At 41.1% G+C, this 13,953-nt stretch overlaps 1 protein-coding gene across 4 annotated transcripts in view; it reads right to left on the bottom strand.

Moving 5' to 3' along the window:
• Nucleotides 1-13,953, bottom strand: part of MTUS1 (microtubule associated scaffold protein 1) — a 207,929-nt gene that overhangs the window by 34,655 nt on the left and 159,321 nt on the right. For 3 of the 4 annotated variants that reach the window (XM_073341912.1, XM_073341911.1, XM_073341913.1), the window contains one exon: nt 5,783-5,849. In XM_073341912.1, the coding sequence (XP_073198013.1) occupies nt 5,783-5,849 (67 nt within the window). Of the gene's footprint in view, nt 1-5,782; nt 5,850-6,893; nt 7,055-13,953 lie in introns of those variants that run through there. The other variant, XM_073341914.1, reaches the window with a different exon arrangement.

Below are 13,953 nucleotides of genomic sequence, written 5' to 3'. Positions count from 1 at the left end.
AGGGGGAAAAAAAGATATGTACAACAACCATCCCCTACATGAAAGCATGGAATAGTCCATCCACCAACAGTGTAGTTAGGAAACATTGCCTCTTAGTATTATGAGTATCACCACCTGAATACCTTAATTAAACTGAAATTACCCTGGAAAAGAGAAAAAGGACAATCTAGAATATAGCAGTTTGCTTAACAAGCTCAGCAGCCAGATTAATTTGGTATTGCAAGACAAGTAAACAGGCTAAAGATAAATTAAGTTTTAAAGAAGGAAATTTAAGGCTCAAAGTTTTGTTGAATGTATGCTGCAGGAGTTTTTAGTTGTTTGTGGAAGATGACAGCTGTCTAAGACAAGACAACACAAAGTTTACATACCACATTAAACTGCTATCCATCTGTTGGTTCCTCTTCTACACTGCCAAATTTAAGCTAGGCCCTCAAACCATGCAAATTTTAAAAGTGTATTAACGAAAAGTGAGCTTACGACTAGAACTTTGAACATGTGTCCATAATGATCATATCTGTCCAAAATTGAGAATCTATCGGACTATCTTTGGCTTTCTAGTTCTAAACTGTGCTTGTAGCATCCTGCATATCAGAACTTCGAATACTTATCTTAAAGCAGCCTGAGTCTTAGTGTAGTTCAGCTCTATCGACTGAACAAATCAGCTTTCCACTACTACCACTGTTAGTGTTAGTGGACCATAATATCTTACGAGTGTTGCTCATTCACCTCATCCACAAGTGCTGAGTCCTGACTTTCTCAAACAAAGCCTGTTAAAAGCCAGAAGACTTTGAATGTCACGCTAGTTTTCCCCTGTAGGTTTTAAATCCTTTCCCTTTCACATGATTTGGGCGGGGGGGGGGGGGATGTTTGTTTTCTTAGACCTGCGTTATGTACAGAGTCACTTTTTAATTCAGGAAGTTGCATTAAGGTATGCTTTGCTGAAAGTAAGATTTAGCCACTGTGATGTAGTATCCACCCTACACAGAAGTGGAAGGGGTTAAGGGAGGCCCCGGGGTCCTACCATATCTTGTCCCCAGGAAGGAACAGTGGAGGCGAGTCCTCCAAGTGGCACAGTGAGGCTCCATGGAGTGCAGCCAATTAGAGAAGGGCTACAGGGAGCAGCCAATCTGGGTCCAGCAGGCCCATATAACAGGAGCTGCAGGGCGGAGCAGGGATGGTCACTGCAGGGAGACCAAGGAGTGAGGACTGTGTTCCTAGTAGACTGCAGGAAGGTAGCACCTTGGACAGAAAAGCTGTTGGCAGGGACTGGGGGAGCAAGAGGGAGCTCCTGACTGGCTGCTGTGACTGGGTAGCTGAATGCCCTGAGGTAAGGGCGAAGAAGATGCTGGGGCTGTGGGAAAGCAGCTCAGGGAATTGTAGCAGCATTGAAAGAACGTAAAGAAGCACAACAGGAAGCTGCCATCTACAGGGTCCCTGGTCTGGGACTCAGAGAAATGGGTGGGCCCCACTCATCATTGAGGAAGTGGCTAGATTATTGTACAGTGATACCTCCGACACCTGGAACGGGGGGGAACAGAGACCTAGCCAGAGGGCTGAGACACGAAAAGGACGCGGTGGTTCCTGAGGCTAAGAGAGTGGCTGCAGATGGCAAGTCAGAGCGACGGTGTGCAAACTGCAGACGGTGGCATTGGCCTTGAGCTAATCCTCAAAGTGACCAGGAGGCGGCGCCAGCCCAGCAGTGAGTGGTGCACTCTATGACAGGCATCTTCCAAAGGTAAGTGAATCAAACAGAGCTTGCAGTTCTCTGATACTTCATGGAAGTTAACACTCTGGATGTCACATGAAGACCAGGAGGAGTAAGAGTAATGGAATGATGTCCCTAGTGTAGCACTCCCATAGTTGGTAGGGGGATGGAGTACTGAAGAAACAACATTTATGTGGGAAAGAATGTTTAACAATCCCGTACAACATTATACATCAAGATGACTCATATCTGAAGTTTTCCAATCACTACCCATCTGTCATAAATATAAAGGGAAGGCTAACCACCTTTAAATCCCTCCTGGCCAGAGGAAAAACCCTTTCACCTGTAAAGGGTTAAGAAGCTAAAGATAACCTCGCTGGCACCTGACCAAAATGACCAATGAGGAGACAAGATACTTTCAAAGCTGGGGGGGGGACGGGACAGGGGACAAAAGGTTTTCTCTGTTGGTGTGTTGCTTTTGCCGTGACCAGAGCAGGAATGCAGGTCAGAACTCCTGTAAAGAGTTAGCAAGCAATCTAGTAGATATGCATTAGATTCTGTTTTGTTTAAATGGCTGATAAAATAAGTTGTGCTGAATGGAATGTATATTCCTGTTTTTGTGTCTTTTTGTAACTTAAGAGAATCCCTCTAGGCAAAACCTATGTTTTGAATCTGATTACCCTGTAAGGTATTTACCATACTGATTTTACAGAGGTGATGCTTTTACTTTTTCTTCAATTAAAATTCTTCTTTTAAGAACCTGATTGCTTTTTCATTGCTCTTAAGATCCAAGGGTTTGGGTCTGTGTTCACCTATGCAAATTGGTGAGGATTTTTATCAAGCCTTCCCCAGGAATTGGGGTGTAGGGCTTGGGGGGATTTTGGGGGGAAAGAAGTTTCCAAGTGGGCTCTTTCCCGGTTATATTTTGTTAGACGCTTGGTGGTGGCAGCAATAAAGTCCAGTTTGTACCTCGGAGAAGTTTTAACCTAAGCTGGTAAAAATAAGCTTAGGGGGTTTTTCATGCAGGTCCCCTCATCTGTACCCTAGAATTCATAGTGGGGAAGGAACGTTGACACCATCTAAAAGGAGTACTTGAGAATGGGATCTGAAGTCTGTCTTCCCAGCTAGAGACCAACCAGACTACTAGTAGTCATAGGGAGGCAGCTAGAGCCTATGGGGAGAGTCATCTGAGAAGGAGACAACTACATAAGGATCCTTTTTTTAAAAATGGTGATTGGGGAAAAAAATAGTCTAGTTTTGTCCTCCCAATCCACTTTTCCAAACTAGTTTTTACCATCCCTAATAAAGAGCTATGATGATTAAAGAAATTCTCTTAACCAGGTCAGTAGGCAAATGAATGTGATGGGGAAAGGAGGCTGAAAAGGTATGTGAATGGAAGGACAGGGTGAGAGACTGTTTTTCTTTTCTGTAAGTTTATCTGATAGTCTGTCTTAACTTGTCTCTTGACATGACACCAGTTTTTGAGAGTTGTTTGTATGAAGCTAAAACTCCAGTATTAAGAGTTTCTCAAGAGCTGGTCTACGCGACAAAGTTAGGTCGGATTAACTACATCGCTCAGGACTGAAAAATTTCACACCCTGTGCAATGTAGTTAAACTGACCTAAGCTGCAGTGTAGACACAGATGAAGAATTCTTTTATCAACCCAGCTACCACCTCTTGGAGAGGTGGATTTACTACAGCAACAGATGAACCCCTTCTGTCGCTGTATTAAGCGGCTGTACCATAGCGGCACAGCTGCGTCACTGTAGTATTTCTAGTATAGACATAGCCTTATTTTGGGAATAGGGCTCTTTAGTGTTCATGAATCCTAGAAGGGTAGGACTGGAAGGGACCTCAAGAGGACCATCCCTGACAGGTAAACATTGTCTAACCAGTTCTTAAAGACCTCCAGTGATGGAGATTCCATAATCTCCCTAGGGTGGAAGAAATATATTTCCCTACTAAGCAGTAGGAAGGCTAAAGACACATGTTGACAATTCTACATTGTACGAACCCATTAAAGTTTGCCATTTTATATTGAATTTCATGCAAAAGATGAAAAAGGAAATTTGAAGTTAAAATTTCTGGCATTTATTGGCCAAGATTGCACAGACCTTACACTCAATTCAAAGGCATCTCTCTGTCTTTGACCACATCTGATCAATTTCAAAATTTCAGGGAAAATTCTAGGCTTCAATGGTTAGAGCCATGTTAATTTGGGAGGAAATCAGAACAAAAAGGGTGGGGAAATGGGGGACACAGAGCCCCTCCCATCTAATTAACACAGACACAGCATCAAGCTGCTTTGCAATTGTCTATAGGTCAAACTGGTTGATGCACCCATTAACATCTTTGAGCATAACAATATTCCTGCTCATCCTCTCAGACGACACCCCAGATGGCACTCCCAGATAGAAAGAATAATGAACAGTAAGGACAAAATGCAGAATAGGGGCACGCACACAGGCCTTGGGATCAGGAGAATAGGGCATCCTGATATGGAGGCCCCCAGAACCTCTAGCATGAGGGAAAGGGTGGGGAAGTTGCAGGAAGTCTCTGAAAGAGGGGGGCAGGAAGATGGCAAACAGGGAGCTGAAGGAATGCATGGAACCCCTGATGTGTGCAGTAAGCTCAGCAGACAAACTATGAAGAGAGCAACCCCTGTGTCTTCTATTGCACCTTTGACTCTGCAGTGCCTAGCTGATGAAGTTGTGTGAAGAGTATCCTAAGGGCAGGTGTACACTTAAAACACCATACCCAGGCAGCTGCACTGCTGAAGTGCTTTAGTGAAGATGCTTCAAGAGCACTCTCCTGTCGGCTTAGTTAAACCACTTACTGCCAACATAGCGCTGTCCACTGGCAGTTGGGTTTGTATAAAACTATGTCGCTCCCGGGTGGGGATTATTCATTATTAAGCCCTGATCTACACTACAGAATTACTTCAGTATAACTAAAAGTAAAGGGCAGCAAAGAAAGCATTTGCTCAATTGTGTACAACACAAAACACCAAAGACACACTGTTGCAGAAAGCTTAATTACATTTTTTAAAACTGTAAGTTAGATATAAGCAGTTGTGACAGATGGGGAAGCCATTTCCTGACAGTTAATGGTTGGGGAGAGTCAAAGGGCCAAGGAAAGCTAAGCTCTTAACTCAGTTAGATAGTAGCTGCCAGCAAATGCCTAGCCTATCAGTCACAACTGGAAAATAAGCCTTCAGTTAATGCTGTTGCTGCAAGTAAGGAGAGCTATACACACAGTTAACTTTGACAGACTATTTACAACTTTAAGTCCTATTTTCACGGTGTTGGAAAGTAATGATGATGAAGTATCTGAGACTAACACACAGGTGATTTCTGTTTTCAGAATGCTACGGTTATCACAATAAAAATGTGCTGATACTGTGTAAGTATTAGCTTCATTTGCCTCAACTGCAGTTACATTTTCATTTCACACACAAATATCTGAGCAAAATACCACTCTAAGATCAAGGCAAAACAAACGGACGTCACCATTAAACACAGTTAAATGCAGCTTCAAAGTTGGCAAAACTATCCCTTGCGCATTACAAGTTCATTTTCAATATTATAGTTGTCCACGAAGATAAGTTCTCAAGCATTTAATCTCATGAGATTTATGGCATTTCCTTCTATTAATTTTACACTCATTTGCCACAAACCAGTAAAGAGAAAATATAATAGATTTATATGGCACATTTTAGTTTTAATCAACTTTTGCCCGAAAGTGTCTGTAGAAACAATTTACAAATAATTTAGGTATCAAACAGGAATATGCATACTGTAAGACATCCTCCCCTCTTTGGAAAGTGAACTTTTTGGTCATCAGATACACGCTTCCTGAGGAGGCCCTACAGGCTTAGTCAGATCAGCGCCAGGAATTCAGTGAACCTGGGGTCATGCTGTCAAGACTCCAGAGTAATGCAGCGTTAAAGCATTTGAACAGAATTCAGCCAGGGAATTAATGACTTCTGTTACAATACCATGACATCTGTCTTTACAAAACAACTCTTGCTGCATTTCCTTCCCTCCCCCCCTAAAATTGGGAAAATAGCTTCTTACCCAGCTCTCCTCTAAGGTTGAGGAATTCTTGAGATAGCTCTTTATGCTGTTTTAGTGCTTCCTCCCTCTGTAAAAAAAAGAAGAAAAACACATTTGGTTACTAGTGTTTTGAATAGAACACCTTCCAATAATTAACTCACATTATCTGCAGGAAAACAAAAGGCAAGAGTGAGAAGCCAAGAAATGAATCATTTAGGGTAACAGCTTTGCTGTTACAAACACACAGATGTTCCTTAGTTGTTATGGAAGTTATTCTTTAAACAGCCTCCCTAGTTTTCCCAAGTTAACAATCCAATTAAATCTTAGTTTGCAGCAATTAAATGATTGTATTAGGATTTTTCCCGCCCTCATGGGTGTAACTGTATATTGACCCACAATGTTTCAACTAATGCATGCATAGGACACATGATGCATGCCTCTTTCAAACACAAACTTAAATATTTATGCTAAGATCTTGTCAGCATATGGACTTTGTGCTGAATGTAAACAAAGCTAAACTTTGCTAGAAGCTCAATCTTCTATGAAGGAAAGGTAAAGCCCACTTTTAAACTATCGCCATTTTTTCATTAATAGATTTTATAGGTTCAATGACAGCTAAAATACTCAGATTTAACTTCTAGCTTTACAAAAAACAGATTAGAATTGAAAGAAAATATATAAAAATATTGAAAGTGGTCTTGGCATTCAGGAAGACTAACTAGAGCTTTTTAAAGCAAGAATCAGCTTGTTATTCAACTTAAAAGCCACGAAAAAAACCCGACTACCTCCTTTGCCCCTTATATTCTGCCCACAACTGAAAGACCGCCTAAAAACCTGAAACTAGCTGCTGCATAGAACAGAGTTTAAGAAGCAGATTCAAGAAGGACAATTCACAGCATACATAGCATAACTACATTAAAGGTATTTCACAGCTCAGTGTTCACTTCATGAACAGAATCCTCCAGACGCAACCACTGCTGTGGAGAGCATAATGTTGCAGAGATCATAAGATTCAGGCTTTCCAGTCAGGAATTGCTTGCTGCTGGAGCCATGTCACCTTCCCTGCAGTCAGCCACTGCCTAAATTCCCTGACATTCTTCCAGAAAAGCACTATAAAACAAATAGTGATTACCCTTGTTGCAGCACATTGAGAATAGAGGCACATTTTGCTGCTAGAGCAGCCCATTTTCCAGCTTCTGTGTCTCCACTTCCACCCTGCACATCTAACAGGGTATACAGGTGGTACTGGCAACACCACACACCAAACTGGTCTGGCTAGATACAAGACACTACTAGGAAGGGCTCCATTGGACCTTGTCTCAGCCTTACTTCAAGCTTTGCAGGTTACCGTACTGCTTGTACTGCTCTCTCCCACCAGAGGCAGATATTGCAGCTTCTGCACTTGGCACAAGCAGTCAGTGATTACTTAAAGCCACAGCCCTTCATTTATGAAAAATGAGAAGCAGACCTTAGACTGATCGATTGCCACTTACTCAAATATCAGCTGGTTCAGTAAAGGAAAATCTGACCTTCTCCATGGATAATGGAGTATATTTTTAGCTTTCTGAGCTAGATATACCAGGCTTTCACTTAATTTGTACACACAAAAGTAACTGACCTGAGACCTGAACTGGACAGAAAAAACAAAATAATGCACCAGTGAGAATGCAATGTAAACATTAAGTTTAACATGATGATGAGTACCCAAACTTGCATTTCTAATGACCCCATCACTTGCAACAAGCTTCACTGTGAACATTGTCTCCTTTCATAGAATCATAGAATATCAGGGTTGGAAGGGACCCCAGAAGGTCATCTAGTCCAACCCCCTGCTCGAAGCAGGACCAATTCCCAGTTAAATCATCCCAGCCAGGGCTTTGTCAAGCCTGACCTTAAAAACCTATAAGGAAGGAGATTCTACCACCTCCCTAGGTAACGCATTCCAGTGTTTCACCACCCTCATAGTGAAAAAGTTTTTCCTAATATCCAATCTAAACCTCCCCCACTGCAACTTGAGACCATTACTCCTCGTTCTGTCATCTGCTACCATTGAGAACAGTCTAGAGCCATCCTCTTTGGAACCCCCTTTCAGGTAGTTGAAAGCAGCTATCAAATCCCCCCTCATTCTTCTCTTCTGCAGACTAAACAATCCCAGTTCCCTCAGCCTCTCCTCATAAGTCATGTGTTCTAGACCCCTAATCATTTTTGTTGCCCTTCACTGGACTCTCTCCAATTTATCCACATCCTTCTTGTAGTGTGGGGCCCAAAACTGGACACAGTACTCCAGATGAGGCCTCACCAATGTTGAATAGAGGGGAACGATCACGTCCCTCAATCTGCTCGCTATGCCCCTACTTATACTTTGCTCTCACCTGTACTATATTAGAAACATAATACAGTTGTACAAAACCATTCAGATATTTTTTTTCGAGTTGCAACTACACAAACATCTATGGTAGTTAAATTCAAACATTAACACTGCCATACTTAAAGCCAAGGGATGGGAAGTGCTCACAGAAAACCCCACCTTTAGAATACATTTATTTCTCCCGTTTATTCCTACTGCAAATTAGTTTAGGACTCTTGATAAGAAACTCACTTATCAGATTACCTAATTAGAGGAGAATAAAGGAGGTGGCAAATATTCCTTCGAAATCTGAAGAGTGAGTGAAACTATGAAACATTGGTCTTAAAGACAATTAAAGCCCAAAGGAGTTAGACGTAGCCATTAGTTAGGTAGCCACTCATTTAGCATTAAGTGCAACATCTCAGCCATCTCCTAGTTTGATCACACAGCTGTAATGCCTAGTTTGTTCTTGAGTAAAGAGTGTTTTTTCCAAAAATTGTCAACTCATACGGTGTAACATTTGGACTTTTCAAGCAAGTCCTTCACTGGCTATGCGTCATATAAAGACCTACCTACACATTCTCTTCAGATGCATTTGCCTATATTATAACAATTTAATTACAATAAAAAAAGAGATTTAGCATATGAAGGTTAAAAGCTGCCTTAAAACACATCGTCTTTTGATGCAAATGGAAAAAAAAGTGAGGTTACTACATTGAGCCTAGAGGGAGAGGATAAAAGTATTGCTGATTAAGTCTGCTCCTCTTTAGTTTAAATCAATTGAAGGACACCTATACATGATCCTGAACTATAGGGCTGGCCCTAAATTTAGAGAGATTATGTACTGAGCAGACTGGCACAGCATATGTCTTGATATGTCCTGTCTTAAAGGCAAAAAAGGTGCAACTTTGTCATTTTAGCTCAATCAAGTTAGCTTAACTCAATTAATTGAAGACTCCTCTTAATGCTGGTTAAGACTCATGCTAACATATTCAAAGGCTTGTTAGAGGACCGTGTTGTAACCTCATATTAATAAGCATTAGGAGGGGTTTTCTAACTTGATTGAACAGAATTGAAAACCACATTTTCTCCCATCAAGACTAAACCATAGCCATAGGTTGCTCTTTAGGGTATTAGAATTTCATACTTGTTCAAGGGAATTTACCAGGATGCAGTTTTTCCTCTGGAGAAGAGTGTGAGGAAAGGATGAATCATAGCACTGTAACATCAGTGCCCACTACAGATATACAGAACTGAATGAAGCAGTGAATACTGCAGAGTTTTTATTATCTAATTAGATCTCACTGTAGTACTGTGTACATAGTTAAGTACTATTTACTATCATTTGTTGAACTCTACAAACTAAGACAGTCTATCTTGTGTTTTGTTTCCCCTTTTCTGTTTAATTGTCTTGACACAGTTTTCCATAGCCACCTTCAGGATCCTTGTTCTCTTCTGAATTAAATTTATACTTGCATATATTTGTTCTGTGATTTTTTTTTTCAATCTTTCAGTGTTTGTTTTTCCTCCTCCCTGCCTCCAATGTTACAAACTTCTCATTTGTAAAACTTCACTCCAATTCTTAGTTAACCTTCTTTAACCCTGCTTGGGTTACTACCCAATTCTTCTTTCCGGCTACTTTCTTCACCAATGTTCTTCCTTTTTACCTCCATAGGTCTCCTAGCTCTCTGGGTCCTTTTCTTGATGTTACTTCCCTTTCCGCTCCCTTTACTGGTGCTATTTGACTCATCTCCAACCTGGCAGTTTTTTTTTCCCCCCAGCTTCCCAAAGAGACTGAGGGCAGGTCTACACTTAAAACACTGCATTGGTGCATCGGCACTGATGCAGCTGTGCTGCTGTAGCACTTTAATGAAGATGCTCTAAGCTGAGGGGAGAGAGCTCTCCAATCAGCATATTAATCCATCTACCCAAGAGGTGGTAGTTATGTCGGTGGGAGAAGCTCCCACCAACATAGCGCTGTCTACTCTGGGGGTTAGTTCGGTATAACTGTGTTGCTCAGGGGTGTGGATTTTTCACACCCAGGCGACAGAGTTCTTTCTATCAATATAGGCCTATAGTGTAGACCAGACATGAGCCCAGCCAGCTCTGAATACTTCTAATCAATGCTTTGCACCCTTTGCCTTTACATAACCTAGGATTAAGTCTACACTGCAGAGCTGTGCTGGTATAGCCTCTTCGTGTAGATGCAGCATACACCAACAGGAATTTTTCCTGTTTGGTGTAGGAACACCACCTCTCTGAGGCCTGGTCTACACTTAGGGTTGCCAACTCTGACTGAAACTATTCCAGGAGATTTTTTTTTCTTTTCTTCCAACATGATTTAATATCTTTTTCAAAAATATCCTATTAAAATCTCCCAGATTGCTTTCAATAGTCACTGGGAAATTGATGCCAATTTCAGGGTTAGCAACCCTCTCTACACTAGGAAATTAGGTTGGTACAACTGTGTCACTCAGTGATGTGAAAAATCCACACCCGAGTGATGTAGTTAAACCAAACTAACCCTGCGAGTAGACAGTGCTAGGTCAACAGGAGAATTTCCCCATCAACCTAGCTACTGCCTCTCAGGGAGGTAGAGTGCCAAAGGGAGAACCCCGCCAGTTGGTGTAGGCAGTGTCTTCACTAAAGTGCTCCAGTGATGCAGCTGCACCACCATAGTGGTTTATGTGTAGACAGACCCTAAATTATGTTAACTATACCAACAAGAGCACTCTGTCAGCAAAGCTACTCTACACTCAACATTTTTACTGGCATAGCTATGCCAGTATAAATTTTAAGTACAGACAAGGCCTGGGAATCAGTATTGGTCACAGGGAGAAGCAACTCCTGGACGGTTAGAGGCAGGAAACTCTTGTGACCAGTGTGTCGTCTGAAAGGTGAGCAGAGCTGAAGTATGCTTCTGTCAGCAATGCCACAGGGCAAAGCAGCCAAGACTCTGCCTTCCCTCCAAGTTCCATGGGACTGATGGTGCTGAATGAAAGGGAGAGTGAGTGCTTCTAGGTCAGCCATGTGGGTAAGCAGCATCCTCCTCTGCTAACGGTGTTTCTGGGCAGGCTAGCCAAGGCCCGCGCTCCTCCTAGAATATCAGGTCCCCACAAAGGGTGTTCCGTGTACCCATACTGCACTTCCAGGGTCCTAATCTGCCCAGGGTATGTCTGCTCTGGTTAGATAAGTTAGATTTTCAAAAGCACCTAATTGAGCTAGGTACCTAATTCCCATTGATTTTGAGTGGAAGTTGGGCACATAATTTGCTTGGGTACAAAACCCACCCTGTACTGTCCACTTGCTAAAAGCCAGCACTGGGTTTATAATTCAAACAGTGCTTAGTATAATGGTAAATTTGGGCTTTACCAGTTACCAACACATCCAAATTCAAGTAGCCTGTTTAAAATTCAATGCTGCCAACATTCACTGAATTGTTGCATGTCAGTTACACTGAAAACAAATAATTAGATTTTCCCATAGACAGATTTATGGAAAATGAAAATTTTAAGAATACAAAGAGCAAAAAATTAAGTAGTACTACAGCCATGGTTGTTGAACTCTGCCAAAGCCTCTTCATGCATTTAACATCACTAGACCCACTGTAAAACACAATTTTTAAAAAAAAATCTGTACATAAACTGAACACAGACATATTGGCATTTAAAGACAATTTAAGTCAGATAATTGTCAGAGTTTTTCTGTTTCTTTAAAGAATTCCCTTGTTAGATACAAAACCTTCAAGGACAACAAAGATACTAAACGTTTGTTTCCAGATATAAAAGAATCAGGGCTCCTCCTAGTTTCTTTCCAGGCTTTTGTAAAATCTGAATGCAATACTTAAAATGCAAGCTTATTAGGTAGATACATTAAACAATAACTAGACTTACCACCTCTGTCATATAGCTTGGTATTAAATGTAATAGGTAGGTGCTGAGGGAACTGTAGTCCTAAACATACATGGAGTTCTACGAAATAAAACCAACTTGCAAGACTTGAAACAGAAATATGATATAATACTAAAGAATATGAAGATGTGATGACGTTTGAGTGGTCCAATCAAAACTATCATAGACATTTCATTTCAAGTTTTATGCAGTATGACATTGTAGTACTTCAGGGTGGAGCACCAAAGTAGAAATAAATACATGCTTTGCAAGATTTTAATTTAAAATACGACTAGAAATTAATGCAGCAGCTTTAAAAGTCATCTTCAAAGAAAAATTAGGTATTAATGAAAGATCTATGTTTAAGCAAGGACCACCCCACTCAAACTTCATGGAACAATCAAGTAGTAGTCATTCTAAATTTGTGACATCAGTTATTTCAATGGCAACAAGTAGGTTGTAAGCACAATTATGACCTCATTGCTGGATCAGGTAGGCAGGCTGGATAACTAGTGTCTGCCCCTTTTTTTTTTTTCAAACTGATCTGTTTTAATGGCACAAAAATACATAGAAATTTTGTCCAAGTCAACTTTTTTCTTACAATTTTGAGGGTTGTGTGGGGATGGGAAGGGATTAGGGACAATACCAGAGTGGATCCTAGTCCCAACTATAGAATAAACAAACTTTATATAGTTTTATACCTAGTGTGTCTTGCAGCTCTTAAAACTAAAGTGTAAATCCTGTTTTACTTTGTGGAATTCCTTGATGTGTGTAGAACTGTAATTCCCTCAACAACTAGATATTACAGTTAACGACTGTATGACAGAGGTGGTAAATCTGGCTTTACTTTAGCACACCTGCCCAATAAGTTATCACTGCAAGTCTGGTAATAGTTATAAGTGCTATGTAGTGTAAACTCTAAACAAACTTGATTTCCTCCTCTGGAAACAAAATCCTTTGAAATTGTATTTAAACTGCTAAATGGAAAGTTTCCAAGAACCAACAATGGAAAAGTTACGTTTATATATTGAAATGTCTGGGGGGGGGGGGTTTAATACTCATTTTATGCACACGTGTGGTGCCGATATCCACGTGATAAACTGCATTTTACATGCACCTTTGACCACCTCACCCATACTCTGCTCACAAATTCATCTCCACTGGGACTGCCTGTAACATTCCAAACATCTGGGCAGCTTCAGACAGCTGCCATTAAAAAAACAATAAAAACAGCTACCCACACCAGGAAGAGAAGTTTTCAGTCCATGAAAAAGATGGAATTTTCCAAATTTCTCTCAAAATCACATTAGTCTGAGGCCCATGCTTATAATAGTCTCTAATGCCTGTGACCCAGGAACCTCTTGGTCCCAAATGGCAAACTGCACTAGGGTGTACAGGGTTTTATAGGGATCTCGTAGGTCAGATATATGCATCATAGTTCACCAAACGGTGACGAGTGAGGTCTCTACCAAGAGCAGTAGGCTGCTGGGTATCATGATCATTGCTAAACGTTTGTACAGATAATATTTAAGAAGTTATGCCTTGATGCAAAAAATGATGTTCTTAAGGCCTTAAAGGTAAGGTAGGTCACCAGGAGTGACATGCCTCAGACATGTTCCTTTCAGCCATGAAGTAACAGATGCTTATCTGCCAGTCTGGTCATATGGGGATTGTATGCCTCTCAATGTATGCCTATTTGCATACTGAGCCACAGGCAGAAAAAAAAAATGGAAAAATCTACGAGGGGGGAAATTTACAGGACAAAACAGCAGGGGGTGGCCTCTTTAGGACTAAGGATTGTTAGGGTATATCTAGGAGTACAAGGAAGCACAAAGGATCTCTCACCAAAGAGGCAAGCTAACAACATGTTTGTCTTAGGAAAGGAGGGTCAACGCCAGCCTGGCTATAAAACACTGCAAGGATTTTGAGTGAGTAATTCCACAATACGCGAGTAT

The sequence above is a fragment of the Lepidochelys kempii genome, chromosome 4, assembly GCF_965140265.1.
Source record: "Lepidochelys kempii isolate rLepKem1 chromosome 4, rLepKem1.hap2, whole genome shotgun sequence".
Lineage (NCBI taxonomy): Eukaryota > Metazoa > Chordata > Testudines > Cheloniidae > Lepidochelys > Lepidochelys kempii.
The sequence above is the reverse complement of the archived record's forward strand: the minus strand, read 5'-3'. Positions and strand labels throughout refer to the sequence as shown.